Source organism: Papio anubis, chromosome 12 (genome assembly GCF_008728515.1).
Source record: "Papio anubis isolate 15944 chromosome 12, Panubis1.0, whole genome shotgun sequence".
Taxonomy (NCBI): Eukaryota; Metazoa; Chordata; class Mammalia; order Primates; family Cercopithecidae; genus Papio; species Papio anubis.
Genome location: NC_044987.1, coordinates 22,651,411 through 22,677,552, shown reverse-complemented (window position 1 = coordinate 22,677,552; position 26,142 = coordinate 22,651,411). Strand labels below are relative to the sequence as shown.

The 26,142-nt window shown below is 41.6% G+C and overlaps 1 protein-coding gene and 1 long non-coding RNA gene across 11 annotated transcripts in view; one reads left to right on the top strand and one right to left on the bottom strand.

Moving 5' to 3' along the window:
- Positions 1-8,480: 8,480 nt before the first annotated feature.
- The window catches only part of ALG9 (ALG9 alpha-1,2-mannosyltransferase), a 94,635-nt gene continuing 76,973 nt past the window's right edge, over positions 8,481-26,142 (bottom strand). For 6 of the 10 annotated variants that reach the window (XM_009187250.4, XM_009187253.4, XM_021926529.2 and 3 more), the window contains 2 exons: positions 9,403-9,521; positions 8,481-9,091 (listed from right to left, as the gene is read on the bottom strand). In XM_009187250.4, the coding sequence (XP_009185514.1) occupies positions 9,054-9,091; positions 9,403-9,521 (157 nt within the window). In that variant the 3' untranslated portion in view covers positions 8,481-9,053. Of the gene's footprint in view, positions 9,092-9,284; positions 9,522-17,819; positions 19,114-19,897; positions 19,961-25,618; positions 25,726-26,142 lie in introns of those variants that run through there. The other 4 variants (XM_009187252.4, XM_009187251.4, XM_021926526.2 and 1 more) reach the window with 4 other exon arrangements.
- Positions 17,397-25,456, top strand: LOC110741277. The gene is made up of 2 exons (XR_002517207.2): positions 17,397-17,475; positions 25,235-25,456. It is a non-coding gene; the product is annotated as an uncharacterized LOC110741277 (long non-coding RNA).

Sequence of the window (26,142 nt, the reverse complement as noted above, 5' to 3'; positions counted from 1 at the left end):
TAGAGGTAAAGTTAGGACTGTGTATGTGATGTGGTTTGCTCATATTTGGAACCCTGAAAATGGGCAAATGGCTGGTAATTGCCCCTAAGAGTAGCTGCTTTCTCCTCTCAACTAAACACATTTTATGTTACCTATGAACACCATCAAAGTCATGCCAAACAGAACTGAAATCAACTGAGAATTGACTTGAGAATCCTCGACCAGAGAGTCACTGTTGTGATGGACAATTCACCCCTTGGTTAGTTAAGGACATAATTTTCTCCAGGAAATTTTTGCAATTATAGCAATACAAGAGTGCAATGCAGAAATACAGATTCTAAAGAAATGCAATAAAGATATTTCAACTTACACTGGAATTTCAAAAACCGACATGAACTAAATTGCTGGAGGGAAAGGAGCGCTGAGATTTTAGTGAGAATAGGATGCCCTCTGCTGGACATTAGGGAAGCCTTATAACAGCATGGCAGACAAGGTTGCCTTAAGCTGTCAGAGACAGTGATATTTGGGAGTAAAACAAAAACAAAACAAGAAAACATGGCAATAAATTTACACTTTGGTGCTGTTTTCTAGAATATTTCCAGTAATCATGGACTATGAGAACACAAATATTAAAAAAAAGATGCAAGGAAAGGGGTGAGTTTTAAAGAATTCATGACATTCTTTTATACATGTAGCACTGAAAAAACAGCCTTCTTTTCTACATACCTCCACAAATATTTCACTGGCAAGGAAAAAATGGGAGCACATTATAGGAAATACCAGGAAGGCTCAGGGACATAGTAACAGGGAGACAAGAAAGAGGTGAGCCAACTCCTGAATGGTACATGGTGTCTTGTTGTTGGTTGAGTGAACACATTTCAGGTCATTTCTCTCAAAATGAGATTAACCTTTGCTCTCATGTCTGAGGGCAGCGGCAGCTGCTCAAGAGAAGCTCTCTCTGCAAAGACCAGAAGCAGACTAACAAAGGTAAAATAGGGTCTTTACTGTGCTTCTGTCAAATAAACAGAGCTAATTATATTTTAAAGCCAAACAAAGCAGGCTCCTCCAGTGTGTTGAGTAGAAGGGCTTAATATTTACACGCCTTTTTTTTTTTTTTTTTTTTTTTTTCTTTCCCATTGTTCTACTCAAGGCAGCCATAAGTCCTTACCTGAGCAGGCCAAGTAGTGTCAAGCAATAAGGTTGAATTTGAAGACCAGGCAGTCTTCCTGAAGGGCAGGTCGGCCTGCTCGAGCCCTCTTCTACGACTTGATCAATCATTCAATCAAATGACGCTGAATAGGTCTGCAATTGCCAAAATTATAATCATTCATTCTTTTTCCGGATGAGTTGTCATTCAGTGTACTGAGGTGAGAGGATCAATGGGAAGAGAGCTATAGTTAATTATTAACATCCATTAGTGTACTTCAGTATCATATTAGTTAATTGTTTCCCAGAAAGCAGGGTCCAGAGGGAATGGGAGAGAGGGCAGGTAAGGTTTGATGGGCTGCAGTAGACAGAGAAATGCGTCTGTGGTGGGGAAGAGGCCTAGATGAAGGCCTGGGTAATCAGTAGTCACAATTAGAAAAGGACACCAAACATTCTGTCTGCTTAATTACCTTTGATTTTTTGGCATGATTGTTGGTCTGTCAGACTTTACCCAGAGCAGTGGTGTTCAACTCTAGCTACCGATTAGCTAAATCACCTGGAGAGTTAAAAAACAAACATAACGATGCCTGGGCCCACCCTCGACAACATACTCAGAATTCCTGGGTGGTCAACCAGATACTGGCAATTTTCTTTTCTTTTCTGTTTTTTGAGACAGAGTTTTGTTCTTGTTGCCCAGGTTGGAGTGTAATGATGCTACCTTGGTTCACCGCAACCTCCGCCTCCCAGGTTCAAGAGATTCTCCTGCCTCAGCCTCCCGAGTAGCTGAGATTACAGGCATGCGCCACCATGCCCGACTAATTTTGTACTTTTAGTAGAGACTGGGTTTCTCCATGTTGGTCAGGCTGGTCTTGAACTCCCGACCTCAGGTGATCCGCCTGCCACGGCCTCTCAAAGTGCTGAGATTACAGGTGTGATGAGCCACTGTGACCTGTCAATAGTGGCAAACTTTTAAATGATCCCAGGTTCCGTCTCGTGTAGCTCCATTGGAGAACTGCTGCTTTACAGGTCACAGCTTCTTCAGCATTGGATACTAGGCTGTTGAAGCAGCTAACCAACCAACCAAAAACGTACGCCCTTCTCATTTGGCAACTTGCAATTCCCAAGTTAAAATGATCAGTCAAAGGCCAAGGGCACCACTTGCCATATACAGTTTGTGCAAGAGTGAAGGTCAAGAGAGCTCTTGTAAAGTAAGTATGTCTGAAATCCATGGCTGAAGGTCTGCAAAACACCCTTGTCAGAGGAATTTTGTCATAAATCACCCAATCTTTTGGCTATTGGGACCACCAAGAAGTTGCCTCATTTATATACTTTTCTTTCTTTTAATTATATATGTATATTTTTAAAATATAGAGGTGGGGTGGGGTCAAACTTTATTGCCTAGGCTGATTTCAAACTCCTGGCCTCAAACGATCCTCCCACCTCAGCCTCCCAAAGTGCTGGGATTACAGGTGTGAGCCCCCTCATCCAGCCAACTTAAATACTTTCATCTCTAGGCATCTCAAGCCCAGAAACCAGAGGCAAAACCAAAAACAAACAAAGAGCCCTACCACCTAAAGTATTTTATGAGAATTCACTGAAAAAAAGGGAAAAAAAAGCTCATACTCAAGTAAAATGTTATTTAAACCCAATTGTTAATTTTAACAGACTATTTATTCTACCAGCCTACAACTGGAAATTCCCAGTCTTTCCTTGTCACTATAATTCCATAATCTCACATCCCTAATCTAAATTTCCCACATTATATTTCTCACATGTGTTGGTTATCATTTGTTTAAATGTCAGGGCTATGCTGAATCTACAGCTGAAGAGAGCCAAAACAGTTTCAGTTTTAAAATATCCCTTGCTACTTAATATTATTCAATCTAATGTATTTCTACGGTCATCTTGCAGTCAGACTTCCTTTTCCTAGCAGGACATGTAGCTGGTAGGGTCCCCAGCACCTCCTCACACCTGGAGGAGAGGCTTTCTGACCCAAATTTGTTCAGAAGGTCTCCTGGGCTAGGTCCGACCCTCTAAAAGCAAGTCACAATAGGAATATTCAGTAAAGGTACCCTCTCTCTCTTTTTAGAAGCTACCCTTCTAAAATGCTTTTGTGAAGAAGCCCTTGTATTTCAGGAGAACTGGCGAAATATACACATTCATATCTTCCAAATTGCCCTTTTTGAGTACTACGGGCAGAATTTATGATTTGACTTTTTTTTTTTTTTTTTTTTTTTTTTTGAGACAGAGTCTTGCTGTGTCACCCAGGTTGGAGTGCAATGGCATGATCTTGGCTCACTGCAAACTCCACCTCATGGGTTCAAGCGATTCTCCTGTCTCAGCCTCCCGAGTAGCTAGGATTACAGGCACCCACCATCATGTCTGGCTAATTTTTGTATTTTTGTAGAGATGGGGGTTTCACCATGTAGGCCAGGCTGGTCTTGAACTGTTGACCTCAAGTGATCCCACCCACCTCAGCCTCCCAAAGTGTTGGAATTACAAGCATGAGCCACCATGTCCGGCCAACTTGCCATATTTTCTATGGTTTAATCCATGCCAAGCTGAGAGCAATAGTTTGTACATTAGTCCCAGGTCTCTTTTTGTTTTTCTTTCTTCATTGTCAATAAACATGTACAGTACCAAAATGTTCGGGGAACCATGCTGAGCACCGGAAATACATAGCAGTGTGATGTGGTCTTTGCCCCTCATATGCCAACAATGTCCTTGTGAGACAGGGTTGCATGGTTTATATGTTAAGGTTCTATGCCATTAGTAAGGACACTGGGTAATCAAGAAGGCTCAGAAAAGAATGTAATCAAAGAGTCTGAAGTATAGAAAGCCTTCTTAGAAAAAGGAGACTCAGCCCTAAAAGTAAGAGTAACAAATAAACAGGGAGAAAGATGACATTCTAGACAAGGGAAAAGAAATTAAGGTTGTGGACTTCTTCCTGGAATTATACTAATAAAAACATCATTTCTTCAAACACTTTGGGAGAAATAAATCAAACCAAGTTAAGGGCATCTGGGGTCCCATGGGAAGAAGAATGATAACCAATGGCACAACACCAGATGGCTGCTAGAAGTTATAGGGTATAAAGCCCATGGCATAGCAAGGACACTAGGAATTAATTTACAAAAAGATACTTATTCCAGCTGGGTGCAGTGGTGCATGCCTGTAGTCCTAGCTACTCAAGAGGTTGAGGCAGGAGGACTGTTTGTTGTTCAAGGCCAGCCTGGACAATACAACACATGCCATTTCTAAAATATAAAACAAGAAAAAATTTTAAAACATTATTCCTTCTGACAACCCCAGCAAATGGGGAAATTACCTAAGTGTTAGCTATAACTGGATCAAGATTTCTAAGAAAATTAGACTCTCACAGTCCAGTGATTCTCATTCCAAAAACTTAAGATGGATCCAGGAATTTCACCTCTTTTAGGTACAATGTTCATATACTGAGTAATTCTTTTTAATTTGTATTCATTTATTATTATTTTTTTGAGACGGAGTCTCACTCTTGCTGCTCAGGCTGGAGTGGAATGGTGCAATCTTGGCTCACTGCAACCTCCACCTTCCAGGTTCAAGTGATTCTGCTGCCTCAGCCTCCCAAGTAGCTGGGATTACAGGCATGCGCCACTACGCCTGGCTCTTTTGTATTTTTAGTAGAGACATGGTTTCACCACGTTGGTCAGGCTGATCTCGAACTCCTGACCTCAAATGATCCACCTGCCTCGGCCTCCCAAAGTGCTGTGATTACAGGCGTGAGCTACCGCGCCTGGCCCACATATTGAGTAATCCCTACTGTGCGTGGTTTTAACATAGGTAAAATAAAACTAATCTTCACTGGGTTTCCTGAGTCTTCTAAAGTTTTTAGAATAAACATTCTGGGATATTTGGCCTGTAGAAGGCAGGTCTCCATACTGAGGAATAGGGCTGGAGTCAGGGAGAAAGAAGGAGTTGAGCTCCTTCAATTTCCACTTTCCAAGAAAGATTTAACAGCACAAAAGAAAAGGTCACATTAAGAAAAAGAAAATCAAACTGCTACAATTTATTTAACTTTTTAACAGGAAATATAAGTATGTAATGTAAACACTGACACGTGAAATAAAGTACAAGGATCAGGAAGACAAGCGAATTGGACAATAGTCTTGCTTTAACACTTCACTGCTTCCTGATTTCATTTGCAGCATGAATCACATGGTTATACAGACTGGCAGAAGTAACGGCAACATTCAGATTTACAGATACACCAGAAAGCCTCTGAAATCCAACAATGCCGTATGGAAGTCTGATCTTTCTGCTGCAAAAAAAAATTAAAGCTAGGCACATGTCCATTTATCCATTTAGCCAAGGCATTTAATGTAGGAGCATAAGAATGCACTGATTAACACATGAGCTTTAATATGCTTGTGGAGGCCAAGATTAAATTGTGCCTCTTCTCCCTCTTCAGATAAAATAAAATTAACCAAATTAAAAGCAGAGCTGCCTGATACTGGCCAGAAGACTACATAATCACAGTGAATTCTTATTTCAATAAATCCCAGGAAATGCAAAACACAGTAAATGATTGCCGTTGGAGCTTTGCCCAAATGGTCACCCTAGACCTCACGCTGCAGAATCGTATCGGGTTTTCAAGGTTCTTTCCTAGAACTCCAAAGTTGGAAAAATGACCTAGATAAATGGTTGGGATAAAGACCCATCATGATTTAAAACAAAGGGCCTATTTCCAAACTTGAATTCGGTAATAAAGAGTATGGGCTGTAATTTTCTGTGATTATCTCAAAAGATTAAAATAACCTGTCTTCTTTCTTATCAGATGACACCTACCAGATAGGAGGTAAATTTTGGTAATAGATGCCTACCGTGCAGACTGCTTCAGTAATGGAACTCAGGATCACAAGATTTGGGGATTCAGATAAGGCTGCTTTAGAGCTAGAAATCACAGAACCATGCATTTGCCAAGTATACCTACTTCCTCACTCACCCCATGATCAAAGGCTATTAAAAATCATCTGGGCCGGGCGCGGTGGCTCACGCCTGTAATCCTAGCACTTCAGGAGGCCAACACGGGAGGATCACGAGGTCAGGAGTTTTGAGACCAGCCTGGCCAACAAGATAAAACCCCACCTCTACTAAAAATACAAAAATTAGCTGAGCGCGGTGGTGCATGCCTGTAATCCCAGCTACTTGGGAGGCTGAGGCAGGAGGATTGCTTGAACCCGGGAGGCAGAGGTTGCAGCGAGCTGAGGTCACACCACCGCACTCCAACCTGGGTGACAGAGCAAGACTCTGTCTCGCAAAAAAACAAAAAAAAATTATCTGTAGTCCCACATCCCTCTATACTCCATAATCTATGGAGAAATAAGTATCTTGCATGCTTCCTCCTTATTGCAAGCAGAACAGTCAGTGTAGGCTGAACACTGATTTTCTGAGGGAGAAATGCTACTCTGAGCAGGTGTTTTGAAACTGGTTTTCCCAGGCAAAGCTATCCTTCCTATATCACAAAGTGATGGAGATTTTAAAAAATGTGTTTATAAAATATCACATGGAAACACCTTCACAACAAAAAACATTCATTTCTATATTCCTTACCTATAACATTTGGCACAGTGTCCTGCCATTTATTGTGCTCTCACTAAAGACATACATAGAACAGAGAGATCCAAAATCAGGTTTTAAAAGTGTTAGGAACTGCTATTTCCAAGGAATCCCTGCATCAGTCCTGGCCTTTGTTTGTGCTATATTATAATTAAGGTGTTGTTTAAAAAAAAAAAAACAAAACAAGCAAGATGATAAAACAGACCAGCATTATACTACTTTGATTAGAAAAAAGCCATTCATCACAGACGGACCTCCATTCCTGGATTCTTATTTACCTCTGCGAAACATAGAGGGCCTTAGCTACTGTGAAGAACAGCACATTATCACTGTAAGTAAGGCAAATGTTTCACTTATAATTCTCTGTCCTACAGTCAGATCATATGTGCCAGTTTTACACTGGAAAATAGTAATCAAGTATTGAGAATTAAATACTAGAGATCTTTCAAGCAAGGAGGAGCCCAGTCTATCTTCACACACTCCCCAGTTATTGTTCTGTACTGTCTAGACCTATTACCTCTCCAGTGCTTCAACTCTGTCTCTGATATTCCTGCAGAGCAGATCTCAAAGAGGAGCTTTTTAATATTGTAACTAGCCATTTCTTCTGTTATCACTTCTTTTCTTCTCTCTTGGCATCAGTTCCTATTAGAATGCCCTCCTCTTTGAAAATGAAAGATGGGGCTGGGTGCAGTGGCTCATGCCTGTAATCCCAGCACTTTGGGAGGCTAAGGTGGGTGGATCACCTGAGGTCAGGAGTCCAAGACCACCCTGGCCAACATGGTGAAACCCCAACTCTACTAAAAATACATAAATTAGCTGGGCGTGATAGCTCATGCCTGTAATCCCAGCTACTCGGGAGGCATAAGAATTGCTTCAACCTGGGAGGCAGAGGTTGCAGTGAGCCGAGATCACGCCACTGCACTCCAGCCTGGGCGACAGAATGAGACTCCACCTCAAAAGAAAAAAGAAAAAGAAAAAAAAGAAAAGAAAAGAAAAAAAGAAAAATGAAAGATGGAACTTCTGAAAAATAGATTCATCCTATTTGCAGATATTCAGATCAGTTACCCTTAGGGAAATAAGGCACCTATAATGTGACCCCACATTGACTACAGGAATAGTACTAATATTTGGATCCTGTGTGGCTGCAAAAGAAGACGACTTCCAAACAGAAGCACTACTTTCCTGCCACAGGTCAGGCTGCATCACACAGCACTGCTGTACTAGTCTAACATACAGGCAGACTGGAGGCTCCAAAGAACTCAAAGAAATACAGATACAATTCTTCCTTAAAATAGAAAGTTACAGTATCAGTTGGGTCTCTGGTTAACCTCATCAGTCCTTTCGAGTAATGTTTTCATGGTTGAGTGAGGAATATGGAGGAGCAACAGATGAGAGTAAGGAAACCTAGGTTCCAGTCCCAGCTCTATTACTTACTGGCTGTGTGACCTCAGGCAACTATGTTTACCTCCCCTCACTCCCCACCCCAGCCTGTTTCCTTATCTGTAAAATGGGGATAAAAAATCACCTGCCTTGTCTACCACATGTTGTGACTGTGAGGATCAAATGAGATGCTGTGAAAGTGCCTTGTAAACTGAAGTACTGACAGTAAAGGCTTTTAAAGTAATAGTATATACTTATTACATTTTAATTAGGTCCTTATAATTGCCTATTTGACTAGAAGTGCCCCATGCAGGATGTGCCTCACGACAGATAGAACTAAAAAATAGGTGCTATAAATATACACTGGTCCTTTTCACTGGGGGTGGTTAAAAAAAAAAAAGGAAAATTCTTAATTTCCTCAGCAGTGGCCTCAGATTACATTACTTAAAAATCTGATGTCATCCAAGTCTATCAATTGATAAAATTTTCTCCAAATATGTCCTATACAGTTGTAGTTTTGTCTGTTGATATCTTCACACGGAGGAGTCTAGAATTCAAAACATAGCATGCTAAAACTAAACAAAAAAACAATACAACCATATAGTTACAGTGGGTTGTAAAGGAAATGAAAATTAGAGGCATCATTATAATAAAATTAGGTCACAGTTCCTCAAATGGTCGCCTTTTTCCTGAGATAGCTCCAGGACAGGGTCCTAGTTCTGTGAAGTGCTTTAAAGCAGCTTAGTCTTGCTGGAGGTGAAAAGGACATGTGGGCTGGCAACTAGGCTATGTTCATTTTCAGCACGAGGATTTGAACAAGAAGGTCTGCTAGGAGCTGCCAAACAGCTTTGGTGGAGAAGCCCATATGGCCTAAGAGAGGCTTGCTAGTTCTCAGATGCCAGGCCAGAGTGTGGAGAACAGCTTAACACAGCCATCCAGTCCCAGGATTTTCAATTCTTCCTGTAAGTTGGTTCTGCTCTTCTCCGGTCTAGTAAATAATTGAACAGAGGAAAAACAATGAGATATGGAGCAATATATCTATCTGTGCTTTAGGGCCTTTCTCTGCCTAGCTGCAAAAAGTTTACATGCAGAACAGAGACGTGACACAAAAGGAGCAAATGTGATTTTTGACTAGAGTTTGAAATAGACTTTGACTAGCCCAGAGCACCCAGATTCCAGTATTCGTGTCAGAAGACCTTTATTACAAATGTTACAGGCGATGACTTGCAGGGAGTCAGGTCACTGGAATCACTAGTTAACAAGACGGTTGTCCTTTGGGGCCACAGGTGTGTTGCTAACCTCCACTTTTCTTCCTGATTTGCTTTGCTTTCCGGGGTTTGAGGATGGTGTAGTTTACATACACCGTATACTGATCTGACAGGAAAGGGACATAGAATGCCCGCAGCAGCTTTGAAGATCTGAAAAACAAGGGTTAAAAAAGAGAATTTTATCACTTTTGGGAGAATTTACTAATGGTACTAAATGTAATTAAAAGAAATAAACTAAGATCTGTAGTAAGGATTATATTTTATTCAAGTGGCACAGAAAAGCCTATTACTTAGGTACTAGATCATGATAAAAGACTTAATCAAGGCCGAGTACCTTGTCACCTAAATGAAAATTTATTATTGTCCCTAATATGCTACAGTATATCCTTCAGAAGAGCCCTAGGTCTTCATTTTGCATTAGAATGTGCCATAGAAAAATTCCAGGTCAATCAAAGGACTGCTACTGCTGAAATGAATTCTTAACACCAAAATGGTTTCTGCATCTAAGAAACTGTAGAGATGCCAAGTACTCAAATGACCTGGACTCCAGCTCTAAGTTTTCCTGGAGAGGGGAAGAAAACTACATCCTGGGTGCCTGTGCATAGTGTTCCAGTATTGTCTAAGTCAAGGAAAGCATCTACACACAAGTTCATGTTGTGATAACATGTCCCTGGTAAATTATAATATATCTACTTATTACTGAAACATAAGAACTGAAAACCTAAATTTCTCATGAATTTCTGAAGAATGTGAAAAGTGCTTATATTTTAAATATATTATCGGCCGGGCACAGTGGCTCACGCCTGTAATTCCAGCACTTTCAGAGGCCGAGGCAAGCAGATCATTTGAGATCAGGAGGTCGAGACCAGCCTGACCAACATGGTGAAACTCTGTCTCTATTAAATTAATAAATACAAAAAAATTAGCCGGGCATGGTGGCGCATGCCTGTAATCCCAGCTACTTGGGAGGCTGAGGCAGGAGAATTGCTTGAACCCGGGAGGTAGAGGTTGCAGTGAACCGAGGTCACACCACTGCACTCTAGCATAGGCAACAGAGCGAGACTCCATCTCAACAAAAATAAAAAAAATAAATAAATATATGATTTAATCCATTTGATAATTCTATGAGGAAGTGGCATTATTATCCCTATTTTATAAAAGGGAAACTAGGGCTTCAAATTGCACAGGGTTACACAGTAAGTGACAGAGGCCTCATTCAAATCCAGGTTTGACTCCAGAGTCTGCACTCTTAACCATTATGGTTTATCATGCATCCCAGGAACAGACTAACAGGATTTGTCATTTCCTACAAAAAGTTGTAGTGATAGTTTTAAATTCTGTATGGAGTATTACTTCCTGACTCTGATTTCTGAGTCTGAAAATCAAAAGTTGGCCTAGTTACTGCCATCCTGAATGAGGTAGCTGAAGGTGTTCCACTGCCAGTCCTTTTCCAAATTCTAAACTTGTAAATGTCATGTCAACGTGGCATTTGTACTGGCAGCCTACCCTTGGGTTTGGCAGACTCCTACAATGCCTGCACACAATGACACTGTGCTTGGCATGCATGCCTCTTAGAGATTCTTCCCAACTAGGACGCTGGCAGTGCCCTGTGCTCTGTGAGATTCACTTTACTTCAACAGTGAACTCTATCAAGGGCTTTGATAGAGAAAAGAGGTTTGGAGAAGAGACATGAGACAAAGCAGGGCTCCTACAAATAAAATGAACAGAAGGAGGAAGGATCTACCCCAGTCAAGGAGAAGTTAATGGCCAGGCACGGTGGCTCAGGCTTGTAATTCCAATATTTTGAGAGGCTGAGGTGGGAGGATTGCTTGAGCCCAGGAGTTTGAGCCCAGCCTGGGCAACAAAGTGAGACCTGTGTTTACAAAAAAATGTTTAAAAATTAGCCTGGCAGGTTGGCACACACCCGCAGTCACAGCTATTCTGAAGTCTGAGCTGGTAGTACGGCATGAGCCCATAAGCCCAGGAGGTTGAGGCTGCAGTGAGCTGTGATCATGCCACTGCACTCCAGCCTGGGTGACAGAGTGAGACATTGTCTAAAAAAAAAAAAAAAAAAAAGAAAGAAAATTTACCCTTTTCATCTACACTGCACAAATAAGGTGAAGGGTAAAGGGTAGAACAGAAAGATGCAAAATAGAGCAAATTCCTACAAGCTTTAGTAAAGAAAGTATAAAACTAACAAGTGTAATTTCCATTTTAGTTGACTCTATAATAAAAGCTTCATTAATATAGTCATTGTATATTTCTGGTCAACTCAGTCCTTGGTATAACCTCAGGGTCCAGTGGACCCAATTTTAGTTTTCAACTTTCTTTTTTTTTTTTTTTCCCCAAGAGACAGGGTCTCACTATTTTGCCCAGACTGGCCTTGAACTCCTGGACTCAAACAATCCTCCTGCCTCGGAATCCCAAAGTGTTGAGATTACAGGTGTGAGCTACCTCACCTGTCCCAGGTTTTTACTTTCTTTTTGTAGCAATTCCTTACTATTTGGGAGGATTGCTAGTTCATAATTTTATTCTTTTTAGAGTCTTCCAAAGAACAAAGATAAATTATACTTATTTTCATTTATTTATTTTGAGACAGGGTCTCGCTCTGTTGCCCAAACTAGAGTGCGGTAGCATGATCATAGTTCACTGCAGCCTTGACCTCCTGAGCTCAAGCAATCCTCCCGCCTCAGCTTTCTGAGTAGCTGGGCTACAGGTGTGCCTAGCTAATTTTTTATTTTTTGTAGAGATGGGGTTTCATTATGTTATCCAAGCTGGCCTTGAACTCCTGGGCTTGATAAATCCACCTGCCTCAGCCTTCCAAAGTGTTAGGATTACAGATATGAGCCACCATGCCCAGCCTACAAAATAACTTAAAAATAGGCCAGACGCAATGGCTCACGCCTATAATCCTAGGACTTTGGGAGGCCAAGGCGGGTGGATCACGAAGTCAGGAGTTCAAGACCAGCCTGGTCAAGATGGTGAAACCCCGTCTCTACTAAAAGTACAAAAATTACAGCGTGCCTATAATCCCAGCTACTCAGGAGGCTGAGGCAGGACAACTGTTTGAACCTGGGGGGTGGAGGCTGCAGTGAGCCGAGATTGTGCCACTGCACTCCAGCTTGGGTGACAGAGCGAGACCCTGTCTCAAAAAAAAAAAAAAAAGGTAAAAATATAGAAGACAAAGAGGGTCCATTGGACTGAGATAGTAAATGGTGATGACTATTTTCCTGGTAGGCTGATAGATCATGTTGTTCAAAAAAATGATCATTTTCTGAAATTGTCAGAAAATGATCTTATTCTGATTCCACTCAGGAGTTGGAAAAAAAAAATTTCCTGATCACTAGGTGTGAATAAAAGAGAGAGAAAAGAATAATAATAATTTAAAAAACTATCTTGGTCTGCACATGGGATATATCATCATCAAAAACACTGACTAGCAGCCGGGCGCAGTGGCTCACTTGAGGTCAGGAGTTCAAGACCAGTCTAGCCAACATGGTGAAACCCTGTCTCTACTAAAAATACAAAAATTAGCCAGGCATGGTGGCGGGTGCCTTTAATCTCAGCTACTTGGGTGGCTGAGGCAGGAGAATTGCTTGAACCTGGGAGATGGAGCTTGTAGTAAACTGAGATTGCGCCACTGCACTCCAGCCTGGGTGATGGGGCAACACTCTGTCTCAAAAACAAAACAAAACAAAACAAAATAAAACACTGACTAGGCAGGTGTTGTGGTATGTTCCTGTAATCCTGGGTACATGAAAGAATTGCTTGGGCCCAGGAGTTCAAGGGCAACCTGGGCAAACACAGCAAAATCACATTTCTGAAAAACAAAAAAAGTTAAAAAATAACTAGCTGGACTGAAATAGAAGAAGGATTACTATGCATTATTGTTGAGTTCAAAAGAGAAGCTAAAACAAGGGTAAAAAATAAAAGAGATTGGGAGAAAATGCAATATATGTACCAGACGATTTGAATCTAGACTATATAAACTGTTTGGGCGATCAGTAAGACAATTCAACAGGAAAAATGACAAAAGATATGATTACAGAAGAGAAATGCAAATGGTTGATAAACATTAAATAATGATCAATCTTACCAGGAATCAGGGAAATAAGACTAGACACAATTTTTGAGACGGAGTCCGCTTCTGTCACCCGGTGACTGGAGTGCAGTGGTCGTGGATGTCAGTCTCACTGCAAGCTCCGCCTCCCGGGTTTACGCTATTCTCCCTGCCTCAGCCTCCCGGTGCAGCTGGGACTACAGGCCAGCCACCTCACCGCTGTTTTGTATTTTTTATAGAGACGGGTTTCACCCTGTTAGCCAGGATGGTCTCTCGATCTCCTGACCTCGGGTCCGGGCCCCATCTCGGCCTCCCAAAGTGCTGGGATTACAGGCTTGAGCCACCGCGCCCGGCCGACTAGACACAATTTTCAATAATCAGGTTTGGAAAAGTTAAAAAGCCTGACAGTCTCAAACACTGATGAGGAATCAAGAAACAGATATTGCCAGTAAAAGTGTAAACCTGCATAGCCACTTAGAAAGGCAGTTTTAGCAGTATCAATTAAAACGAAAATTATGCAGTCCCTATGATATAGCAAAGGACTTTTACTTTGTACTTTACGCTATGTTATTTATTTATTTGCTTGTTTTACAAACAACCTACTTGGTTTTCCATTTGCTATGATTAAAAATTTCAAATATATATAAAAGATAAATTTATTACTTATAATAATGTTTTAAAACCAGTAAACAAATTTTTAAATAAAGGAAACCCTCAATTTTCAAAAACAAAAAGCAACCAAACGAACAAAAAAATCAATGTGCCTACTATATGTAAGCATTTGTGTGCTGGCTCTGAAGACATATAAGTCTCTCTTCTCAAAGGGCTAATAAGCTAATTGGGTAGAACAGATTATGAACGATACATCACCATAACTTAGCATACGGTAAATTCTAAACAACTGACACAGAAGTTCAAAATGATAATGCAAACATTCAGACGGGAGGTCAAATGCTGAGGGCTGGGTAGGTAGGTGTATAAGCAGCATTTAATAAACATGTAGCACATCATTTCATTTTATCCATCCAGTATTCCAAGGTACACTAAGCAGGAAAAGCAACTTGTCTAACCATAACCAAATCTACAGGCATCTCAGGTTAATACTCTGTGCATTCAGCAGCAACTAGAGGTGGGCTGAATAAATCCCAAACTCTTTCTCACTGCCTAGAAATCCCTAGGAGATCCAGCCCTTGCCTGATTGTCCCACCTCACCTTGTGCCATCTTCCTCCTGGACCTCTACACTCCGGTCACACCAGCCCCCTTTCAGTTCTTCAAAAATACAAACTCCTACCTTAGAGCCCTTGCATATGCTGTTGCCTCAGCCAGGAACACTCTTCTACCCTGTTTTTCTCATGACCGAGTTCATCTCATTTTTCATGTCTCAGCTTAAAAGTTACCCCCTTTGGCCGGGCACAGAGGCTCACGCCTGTAATCCCAGCACTTTGGGAGGCCAAGGCGGGTGGATCACTTGAGGTCAGGAGTTCGAGACCAGTCTGGCCAACATGGTGAAACCCCATCTCTACTAAAATACAAAATCAGCCGGCTGTGGTGGCACCTGCCTGTAATCCCAATTATTTGGGAGGTTGAGGCAGGAGAATCACTTGAACCTGGGAGGTGGATGTTGCAGTGAGCCAAGATTGTGCCACTGCACTCCAGCCTGGGTGACAGGGCGAGACTCTGTCTCAGGGGGAAAAAAAAAAAAAAAGTTACCTCCTTTGGGAGGTCTTCCAACAATCCTAGGAAATCCTAGGTTTCCACCTCTCACTTCTTTTCTCTCAGTGCACCTGTGTGTTTCTTCATTATACAGTTCACAATTTGTATTATTTATTTGTTGGTTAACTAGTTTATTATCTACCCTCCCCCACAAAACACACCCAAATTCCAGGGGCCATGCCTGTTTTATCTGCCGACATGTGTCTGGCATATGGTAAATGCTGAAAAACAAATGTTAGATGGAAGGAAGGATGAATGGATGGACTGCTGAAGAGAGTGAGGGAGGGATATCACACAAATGAGATATGAGTTTAATTCAATTTAGTTTAACTACAGATAAATGAGCTCCATGTCAAGCAATGGGTTAAATGCCAGGAACACAATGATGGTTCCTCCTACTCTCAATGAGGAATTCAAAGTCCAAGTGAATTTGTGGTTTGGAATAACTATCTTGTTAAGGACAAACATGGGTCTGACTTAGCTACATCATGAGATCCAAGAAACATCCTGATTTGCCAAGCTCCCTCAGTGTATAATCACAAGAAATTCGGCATCAAATTCTAAATAATGTATTCAGGAAATAAGGAGGCATTTCTAGTTAAACCAGAACACAAAACTACACAAAAAGGCGAGAATTACATAGAAGGAAAAGCTAAGAAGGATCTATTTAACATCAGAGTGTGGCACTGGAAAAAAATCCTTTAGAAGACAAACCTCCTTTTCTCCTGCATATTCTGGTTGTGATCTTTAATAGCATTATCTATCTATAACACACAAAGCCACTAACTAATTTTTTCCAGAAGATGGAATCAGAAAGCAGCCAATATATGCTTAGGCCCATTCTCATCTCTAAGCTGGGATGGGAATATATTGTAATTTCTTTTTTTTCTTTTGAGACAGGATCTCACTCTTTCACCTGGGCTGGAATGTAGTAGTGTGATCCCAGCTCACTGCAGCCTTGACCTCAAGGGTTCAAGTGATCCTCCCACCTTAGCCTCCTGAGTAGTTGGGACTAAGGTGTGTGCCACCATTCCCAGCTTTTTACTTTTTGTAGAGACGGGGTTATACTATGTTGCCCAGACTGGTCTCAAACTCCTGGGCTCAAGCAGTCCTCCCACCTTGGCCTCCCAAAGTGCTAGGATTACAGGTATGAATCACTGCACCTAGCGTGTGTGTGTGTGTATGTGTGTGTGTGTGTGTGTGTGTATTTAACCAAAAGAACAAGCTGGCTTGAATTCTTCCTTTCTAACATTCCAGCTGCTGTTCTAGATTATTTTGTCATCAAAAGCTTTAATATACTAAGCATAACTGGGGCATTTTGAATTGTTGTATTGTTATTGAAAAAAGGAAACCAAATTGGTAATTTACCTTTATAAAAGGAAAGAGGAGGCCGGGCGCGGTGGCTCACGCCAGTAATCCCAGCACTTTGGGAGGCTGAGGAGGGCGGATCACGAGGTTAGGAGAGCGAGACCATCCTGGCTAACACGGTGAAAACCTGTCTCTACTAAAAATACAAAAAATTAGCCAGGCATGGTGGTGCCCGCCTATAGTCCCAGCTACTCGGGAGGCTGAGGCAGGAGAATAGCGTGAACCCAGGAGGCGGAGCTTGCAGTGAGCCGAGATTGAGCCACTGCACTCCAGCCTGGGTGACAGAGCGAAACTCTGGCTCAAAAAAAAAAAAAAGGAAAGAGCAGTTGTGCACTGGAATGACATGTGGTGCACACATTTATACACACGGAAACAGAGATCAGACTGATTCACAGACAAAACTAATACCTATCAAAACTCATACAATAATGTCTGTAATAAAGTGAAATGCCAAAGTACTGCCCTAGGGCAGCACAGGCAGCATGATTCAGGGAGACATAAATATGTGCCTCTATCATGGAAACTGAAATACTTCCCCTGCCAGTGAGAAAGTCACTCAAGTGATTCAAGGATGAAACAGACCTGGACAAAGCAATTGCCTGAACAGCATAATTAGCTCACGGCTCAGAATGTTTTGTAATTCAATTACCAGCCCTATTTATCAGGGCTGAGGAGCATTCGGCTGTGGAGATTTAAATCTGCTCTTGCTGACGTCAATGAATGACTGGCTGCCAGTCCCTGATGTCACCAGTTCAGCAGGCACAAATGGAAATGCTGGGTCAATTTTTCATTTTAAAAAGAAAACATCTTAGTATCCAGGTTTTCTTTCTCTTTTAAAAGACAGGATCTTGCTCTGTTGTCCAGGCTGGAGTGCAGTGGCATGATCATAGGTCACTGCTGCCTCAACCTCCTGAGTTCAAGTGATCCTCCCTGATCTGTCTCCAGAGTAATGGGGACTACAGGTATGTGCCACCACACCCAGCTAATGTATTATTATTATTACTATTTATAGAGACAGAGTCTCAATATGTTGCCCTGGATGGTCTTAAAGCTTCAAGCAATCCTGTGGCCTTAGCCTCCCAAAATAGTGGGACTGCAGGCATGAGCCACCATGCCTGGCCCAGGTCTTGTCCTGTCTTCTTTCTCCTCTTCTCTCTTCTCCTCTCCTCTCTTTGTTTGTTTCTTCTCTTATCTATCTATCTATCTATCTATCTATCTATCTATCTATCTATCTATCTATCTATCCATCCATCCATCCATCCATCCATCCATCCATCCATCCATCCATCCCATCATCCATCCATCCATCCATCCATCCATCCATCCGTCCGTCCATCCATCCGTCCGTCCAAGCATTAATATCCCCTGTAAACCTATAATCTAAGCCCACTGCCAGTTGTCTTTCCAGCTGCAGCTTTTTCAAGTTAGTTTCTTTCTCTCTTGCATTTAGCTCACCTTTCAGTGAGAGATTTTCTACAACCGTTAGTGCAGAACTTGGCTTTTGCAGCTATCTTCAGTTCTGAAGAGAATCTCAGAATTCCTTCAAGACTTAGTCACAGTCAATCTATAGTTCCATATCAAGCAATTTAAGCATGTCTCAAAAAGCTGGTATGCAGCAAAAATGTGATGGTTATGTTTTTAACAGGAAATGTGGTGAGAGACATTATTTTAATGATAACTAATGCAAAGGTGACTTACAACCCTGTTATACAAAAGAGGAGTTCCACGCTGTATGTTATACTCCACCAGTCCCTTGAGGATGGAATTTTATCTAACTGCTCTATCTCTAGTTTTTAGGAAAGTGCCACAGAAAGTCCTCAACAAATAGTCTGTGAATGAATTAACGCCTATGCTGTGACTCTTAAACCAGAGCATCTGGTTTACCTCCCACCCTTCTTACAATATTCGTCTTCCACAAGGAAAAGGAAATATCAAAAATAATCTGAAGTTATTTTTTCTGTTCTCTTCCTAAGCAATTCAATCCTAAAGCCATTACACGGGGCACAGCAAAGCAGAAGTCTAGAGTGGGGAGTTGGGGGACGGTGGTGGCTATGGGATGTCAGAGTGCAAGGGAGGCATGGAAGGCATGTGGCAAAGAAAATATACTGCAGAAGGTCCCATAATTGTATAATGGCAATATACCCCGCAGGTGGCCGTTTACACAGAATTTGCTGAATCAGCATTATCCACGTGACCAGTATATTTTACTTTGAGCAGGCATGTTCAGTAGACCCTTGATGTTCAATAAATATTCATGATTTTGACTATCTGGAGCAACCGCCAAAAATCCATTATATGTAATGACTGGGAAGTTTACTGAGGCACAAACCAGAATCATGGCATCGTGACACTGGCATACAGAGTGAATCATTCCACCGATTTGTGGCCTTGGCCAACATTTGGCATAACATCATAACCTTTTGATCAGTCACCTTTAGCAAATATTCAGAATGAGGAACTGGGGAAAAATGCTATTAGGCAACTGGCTATTTTCTGACCTCAGTCCCATCAAGGTTGCTGGAGAAATGCTCTTCACCAGACTTTTTTCCCATCTGACAGTTACTTAGATATAAAGGTACTCTATGTTCCATTCATCAGTCCTGTGGAGAAGATGACAACATTCGAGAGAGTTTTTATCCCTGCTCTTCGGACCCTCATTTGGGCTTCTTTTATGTGACAAATAGAAGGATTGGGGGTCACATCAGCAAATGATTCTGGCAAGCTTTACAGAGATGAAATAAACAATGAGTATGCTTTAAAATAACTCAATAATCTTTATTTTACCAAATAAGGGCATCAGAAGCTTCTGAAGAAAACCTTAAACCATCTTTTTTCTATTTACTCTAGTATAAATCCAGTTTTAAGAATGTGAAATACATAATCAATACATATTTTCTAAGACTCTATAATGTACTAGGAGTTGTAGAGAATCAACATGTAATGTGGTTCTAACTCTCAAGGAACTCAGAACAAAGACCTCAGATGATGCTGCCTGCTTAGGCTAAGGCAGCTAAAAGTAGCTGTGGTCCTAAAACAGGTTACATGCTCTTCAAACCTGAGAGCTTCTATGGCATGGACTTAGAGAACAGATGGTCTGTAAATGGTTTCTTTCTAGAGAACTCATTTCACAACAATAGAAAGCAGACTCTCTAAGCTTCAGAAAAATGAAAAAAGGTTTATTCGTCTTAAAATGTCAGCAGATTTTAATGATTAAGCAACTGAATAATGGCAAAACACCATGTGTTTTGAAGCCAAATCTGGCCTGGGGTAGCTCTGCCAGATGAAGGGTCTCAAGAAAGCATCCTGGGAGAATAAGAGGAGGAAAAGCCAAAAACTGACAGAGAGTGAAACAGAAAGTATAAGAGAATAAAAGTTGATAAATACCAAAGTATAGAAACTCTGATCTCTTCTTCCTGTTTCTCAGTATTCTTGGCATTGTTGAGGAAGCTAAGGGCACCACCATGATTGACATGCAGGGAAAAAACAAAAACACTTCAATTACTGCTTAGGAGGGAGAACTAATTCTACCCAAAGGATGGAAGCACCATCTGAAGCATGTCAAACTGTTGGCCTGTAACCAAATTCTGCCATGGGGTGGAGTCTCCCCTTCCACCTGGGTAATAAGAAGCTGCAGATGGAAACAGCCTGCTGGACTATTGCATATACCATATGCCTCTTCTGTAAGAAATCACCTTTAAAAAGAAAAGTTGCAAAGATTATCCAGTTTGGATGGAGAATGGCGTTGCAAGATATGTAGTGGATTTAAAGCATGTCCACACTTCTTTCACACTCCTCCCATCAACAGAGGAAGCCTAATTCTTTTCCCCTTGAGCATGAGTTATTCAACTGGCTTGCTGCCAATGAACAGAACGAGGAGGAAGTGATACTGTGTGACTTCCAAGGCTAGGTCAAAAAAAACTATGCAGATCTTGAGATGCTTACTCTTGGAAGTCAGCCACCATGCTATAAGGAAGCCCAAGCCACATAGAGAAGACACAGATAGGTGTTCTGGCTGACAGCCCCAGCTGAGATCTAGCCAAGAGCCAGCATCCAGACATATGAGTGAGAAAGCCGCTCAGCTGCCTCCAGCCCCAGCCACTATCTGATGGCTAATGCATTAGAGATCCTGAGAAAGAACTGGCTGGTTGAGCCCATCAACTCCCAGAACCATGAGAAGAAACAATAATCAACTATTGCTGTTTTATGCCACTAAGTATGGATGACTGTTACACAGCAATAGCTGGAACAAATGCTTCTGGCTAATTTGCCCTTTATAGTGATCAATCCAATGGTCTTATCTTCCACAGAGAAATAGTTCTGCTTATGCTGGAGCTAAGGGCTGGCTCCCTTCAACCAGATTACTCTCTACAACATAGGACAAAAATGAATGTAAGTGCCATGGACTCTTTAGGCCTCAGAGCTGCTGGGTTCACCTCTTAGAGGCTAAAAGGAGAGCCATGGTCTTAGTAAAGTCCCCAGAACAGCCAAAGTTCAGCAGCCACTGACAATCTTATGCTAGGCACTGAAAGAAGATAATAAGCAGTATATGTTATCAGCACAGTCCCCAACTTGCTGCTGCAGAGGCCTTTTGACTAGAAAAGGCCCCTCTCCTGCCATACCAGCCAAAAGTTTCAACATCTAACTCCTTATTTGTATTTACTCTTCATCTGCAATTGCCTGGCCAACATGGTGAAACCCTGTCTCTACAAAAAACACAGAATTCAGGCGTGGTAGTCCGTGCCTGTAGTCCCACCTATTCGGGAGGCTGAGATGGGAGGATGGCTTGAGCCCAGGAGGTGGAGGTTGCAGTGAACAGAGATTGTGTCACTGCACTCCAGCATGGGCAACAGAGCGAGACCCTGTCTCAAAAAGAAAAAAATAGAGAAAAATAAAATCTCACAATCCCCAAACTAAAGGTGAAAGCAAAGCAAGCAAGCAAGACAAAAGGGACCTATAATGAAGGAAGAGACAGTGGGTGGAAAGTGGCTGTGCAAAGCATTGACAGGGACTCCCAACTTGTTTCCGAAGCTACAAACAGGCCTTGTTGCTCAGGAAGCCAACTCCAATATCCTGGAGAGGCATTTCCCACCAGACTCCTACAACCAAACACTCTCAGCACACTTAGATAGGCACCCACCATTGAGCTGGTGATTTATTGCAACCCTCTCCCTTCACTCCTCTCTGGGGACTCTCAGAGTAGGCAATACATCTGCCCACTTGTCAGCTATTTCATTCGTGTAGCGATTATATCATGCTTTGAAAAAAAAAAAAATTCTCTTTTATTTTAGAAAGTATGTAACATGAGATGGCCACAGAGTAACAAATGTGTCTGGTCTAAAAAGTGATATTGTCAAATAGCTTGTATTCCATATCCTGAGAGTTTGATAAACCTTTATAAAATTAGCCAGAGAGACATGGCAAACTCAGGGAATGGAAGTTGCAGCTCCGGTACTAGTTGTGTGAGCAGGGACTAGAACATGGTGATTAAGATCTTATGCCTGGATCTTCTCTCAAACTAATGGGGTCTGGGGTTTGTAGGCCTCTAATAAGGCAAAGCAGCAGCCAATTAGGAAAAGAAGTGAATGAACATCTGGACTGTCATTCTCCCAAATGGTCTAATACCATTTAGCCTTATTTAGTAAGTACTACTCCATCAGTCCAACAATAAGGATGTTGCTTATCTTGCAACAACTTCAACAGGCTTCTTCATACATTCACAGACATGTGGAATTCCTAAATTTGCCCCAATCACAAAATTGTCCCAATCATCTTTAGGTTGCAACTCCCAGAAGTGGAGACTCCAATTACATATAACTCACAGCATAATTTTTTTGTTGTTGTTGAGACTCAGTCTCGCTCTGTCACCCAGGCTGGAGTGCAGTGGTGTGATCTTGGCTCACTCCAACCTCCACCTCCTGGGTTCAAGCGATTCTCCTGCTTCAGCCTCCCGAGTAGCTGGGACTACAGGCACGCACCACCACGCCCAGTTAATTTTTGTATTTTTAGTAAAGACGGGGTTTCACTATGTTGGCTACGATGGTCTCGATCTCTTCACCTCATGATCCACTCGCCTTGGCCTCCCAAAGTGCTGGGATTACAGGCGTGAGCCACCGTGCCTGGTCGATTCCATTTTTTTTTTTTTTAAACAAACAAACAAACAAACAAACATGCTGGTACTGCCTTCAAACTACACCAATCGCTTCTCTTTCAGACAGCTGAGGCCCAATCTAGGCTACAATAATAAGAAATGTCAGCAAGTTAAATCAAATAAGTAAACTATGGGCAAATTCATATAGTAAATGGACTGTGGAGCAAAGAAACTATATCTATATATCTTCTTTCTGCCATCCTGCTTTTTGGAATAAGTCTCTTTATTCGGGTCATATTAAAGCAAGATGATCATATATTTCAATTTATCCAGGACAGGACCCCTTTTACTTTCAAAAGACTTCTGATATGGATGATACATTATAGATTACCTTACATAAAAGCAAATTCAAACCACCCAAAGAGGTAAATAGAACTTTTTGATGCTGACTTTTAGGCCCCTCATCCAACAGGCATTTTATATTTTTCCACTTTTACTCATGATTGCTTCTTGAATTAAATAAGTGATTCTTCCCTCCTTACCACCAGTACTTATTTAATCCTACTTTTCTTCAGCTCAAGCACCCCCTCTTTCAGGAAGCCTTCCAAGTGTACTCTAACCTCCATAGGTCCCTCCTTTTTTTAAAGTTCTAGCATGATTTGGTGCCTCTATGGTCTTAACACTATTTTCTTTTTTTCTGAGATGGAGTCTCGCTCTGTCGCCCAGGCTGGAGTGCAGTGGCGCGATCTCGGCTCACTACAAGCTCTGCCTCCCAGGTTCACACCATTCTCCTGCCTCAGCCTCCCAAGTAGCTGCGACTACAGGCGCCCGCCACCACGCCCAGCCAATTTTTTGTATTTTTAGTACAGAGAGGGTTTCACCGTGTTAGCCAGGATGGTCTCGATCTCCTGATCTCATGATCTGCCTGCCTCGGCCTCCCAAAGTGCTGGGATTACAGGTGTGAGCCACTGTGCCTGTTCTGGTCTTAACACTATTTTCAAGTTGTTTTCATGTGTGTAGGTCTTCCTACAAAAGTTTTAAGTTATTCAAGGGAAAAGTCTGTGTCTAATCACTTCTTTTATGTGCCTTAAAGAATCTAACTCTAGGCCGGGCGTGGTGGCTCATGCCTGTAATCCCAGCACTTTGGCAGGCTGAGGCAGGTGGATCACAAGGTCAGGAGATTGAGACCATCCTGGCTAACATGGTGAAACCCTGTCTCTACTAAAAAATACAAAAAATTAGCCAGGCGTGGTGGCATGTGCCTGTAGTCCCAGCTACTTGGGAGGCTGAGGCAGGAGAATCACTTGGACACAGGAGGCAGAGGTTGTAGTGAGCCAAGGTCATGCCACTGCACACCAGCCTGGGCGACAGAGCGAGACTCCCTCTCAAAAAATAAAAAATAAAATAAAAAAGAATCTAACTCTATAACAAGGACATACCAGATATTCAGTAAATACTTTCTGATCTCCAAACCTGCCCAACCAGCTGACTTAGGAACATACCAGGAAGACTCCAAGTGTCTCCCCACTGTTCCACTTGCAACACCCTGTACTTTGCTCTTCAAGCACATAGTACCTATTGTAATTACCTATTGATTTGCGTGGCTATTTGTTGAAGGTCAGCCTCACCATTGTATTGTAAGGTCCAAGAGGACAGGGACCTGGTATGTACTGTTGTTTATCCCTGTCTACCTACAGTCTATCATAGTGCCTGGCAGTGTTCAATCAATATTTGCTAACTGGAGAAGAGTTGGACAGACAGACAATGGAAGAAAGAATAAATGATCTGAGAAAAATAAACAATAAAAAAAGCAGGTTTAGATTTTAGGAACTTAAACATTTGAGAAATTAACCTACTTACATTTCTAAACAGATCATGTGGCTATGTGTCATAGGCCTATTAAAACCTTTTCTTTTTCTCAGAAAGAGCCAGTGAATAGTGACGTGTGCAGCCCCATCTTATCTAGGGTCTAAGACATAAGTGACCATCATATACGAATGGACCATTATTTCTCCTTAATATATAAATTGCTAAAGTACAAAAACCATTGTTTCAAGATGACAGAGGAACTTTAATTGTTCCAGTAAATAAGTGTGAAGGCATTTCAAGATTATGCTCACAAAAGCATTTCATGCACCATCTCAGCTCTGAGGCACACAGGCTCTGACAATACAGTCTACCTTAATTGGCCCAAAGTCAGCAACATCATATGTCATGGTGCTCACAGATAGAAACTGCTGTGGCAAAACTGGCTGTAGCATCCTGCTGTTTTTGCAGTTAGACCAATATATACTAGAAAATGCTGAGGAAGATAAGTGTAAAGAAAATCGCATAATTCTGGAACGCTAGATAGCCTGCTAATTATTTAAAAGGCTTAACATTTCCATAATGTTTTAGAATGTAAACGGACTTTCATATATTCAATCTCATTTAATTCTTATACAATCCTAGAAAATACATAAAATAGTTACCTGTTTTACTGCTATGGAAATTTTGGAATCAGAATGGTACGAACACCAAGTGGCCAGGATTAAATTCACAGGTCTTCAAACCCCATGCTGTCTTCACTGTCCTTTACATATGAACTGTACCTCTTTGGCTCTTGACCCAAATGATTCTTTCTTTCTCAACAGGTGGTTGTGAAAATCAGGCTCTGAACGGTTTATGGGAAGAAAATTCTCTGAAGGCATTCCCCAGTTACCAGCAAGGTTGCTTGAGATCTGCTGTCCCCTCAGAGCTGGGGATCTTTCCAGGCCCAGGTCTCGTGTTGTCACAGTTTTCTCAAATCAAAAATGAAGACACAATAGAGCCCCACCCCAAATACTATAATAAACAACAAGCCAGGTACCAAAGAACACGTGTGATACTGAGAACTTCCTACCATCACTGCTGCTTCTATCTCTCCAGCTGTCTATTACTACTCCAGTTCTGGCAATGTTTTGAACACCCATCCATGATCCTACCACCTTTCACTGTCTCCCACTCTTCCAATACTTTCCCCCAACTTCCCTCCTTACCAGCTTCTTAAGGTCATGGTCGCTCATTAGATCACTTCCCTGCAGAAACCTTCAGTTCTCTTGTCCCTTCAGGCTCTGTTGAACTTTCTTAACTAAAGCCCAAGCCCCTACACAAAGATGTACAGAGAAGGTTCATAGCAGCATTATTCCTAATAGCCAAAAAGTGTAAACAATGGAAATGTCCACCAGTTAGTGAAGGACTAAACAATGGAACAGTATTCAGCAATAAAAACAGACAACTACTGCTAAATGCTATAACATGAATGAACCTCAAAAACAGGCTGAGTGAAAGAAACCAGACACTAAACTCCACATATGATTCCACTTACATGAAATGTCCAGAAAAGGCAATCTACAGAAGCAGAGAATAGATTAGCGGGATCCCTGGAGATGGCAGTGGGAATGAGGTATCTTACTGGAGTGATAACAGTGTTTTAAAATTGAACTGTGGTAATGGTTTTACAACTTGGTAACTTCAGTAATAATCATTTAATTTGTATACTTTAAAATGGATGAACTGGATG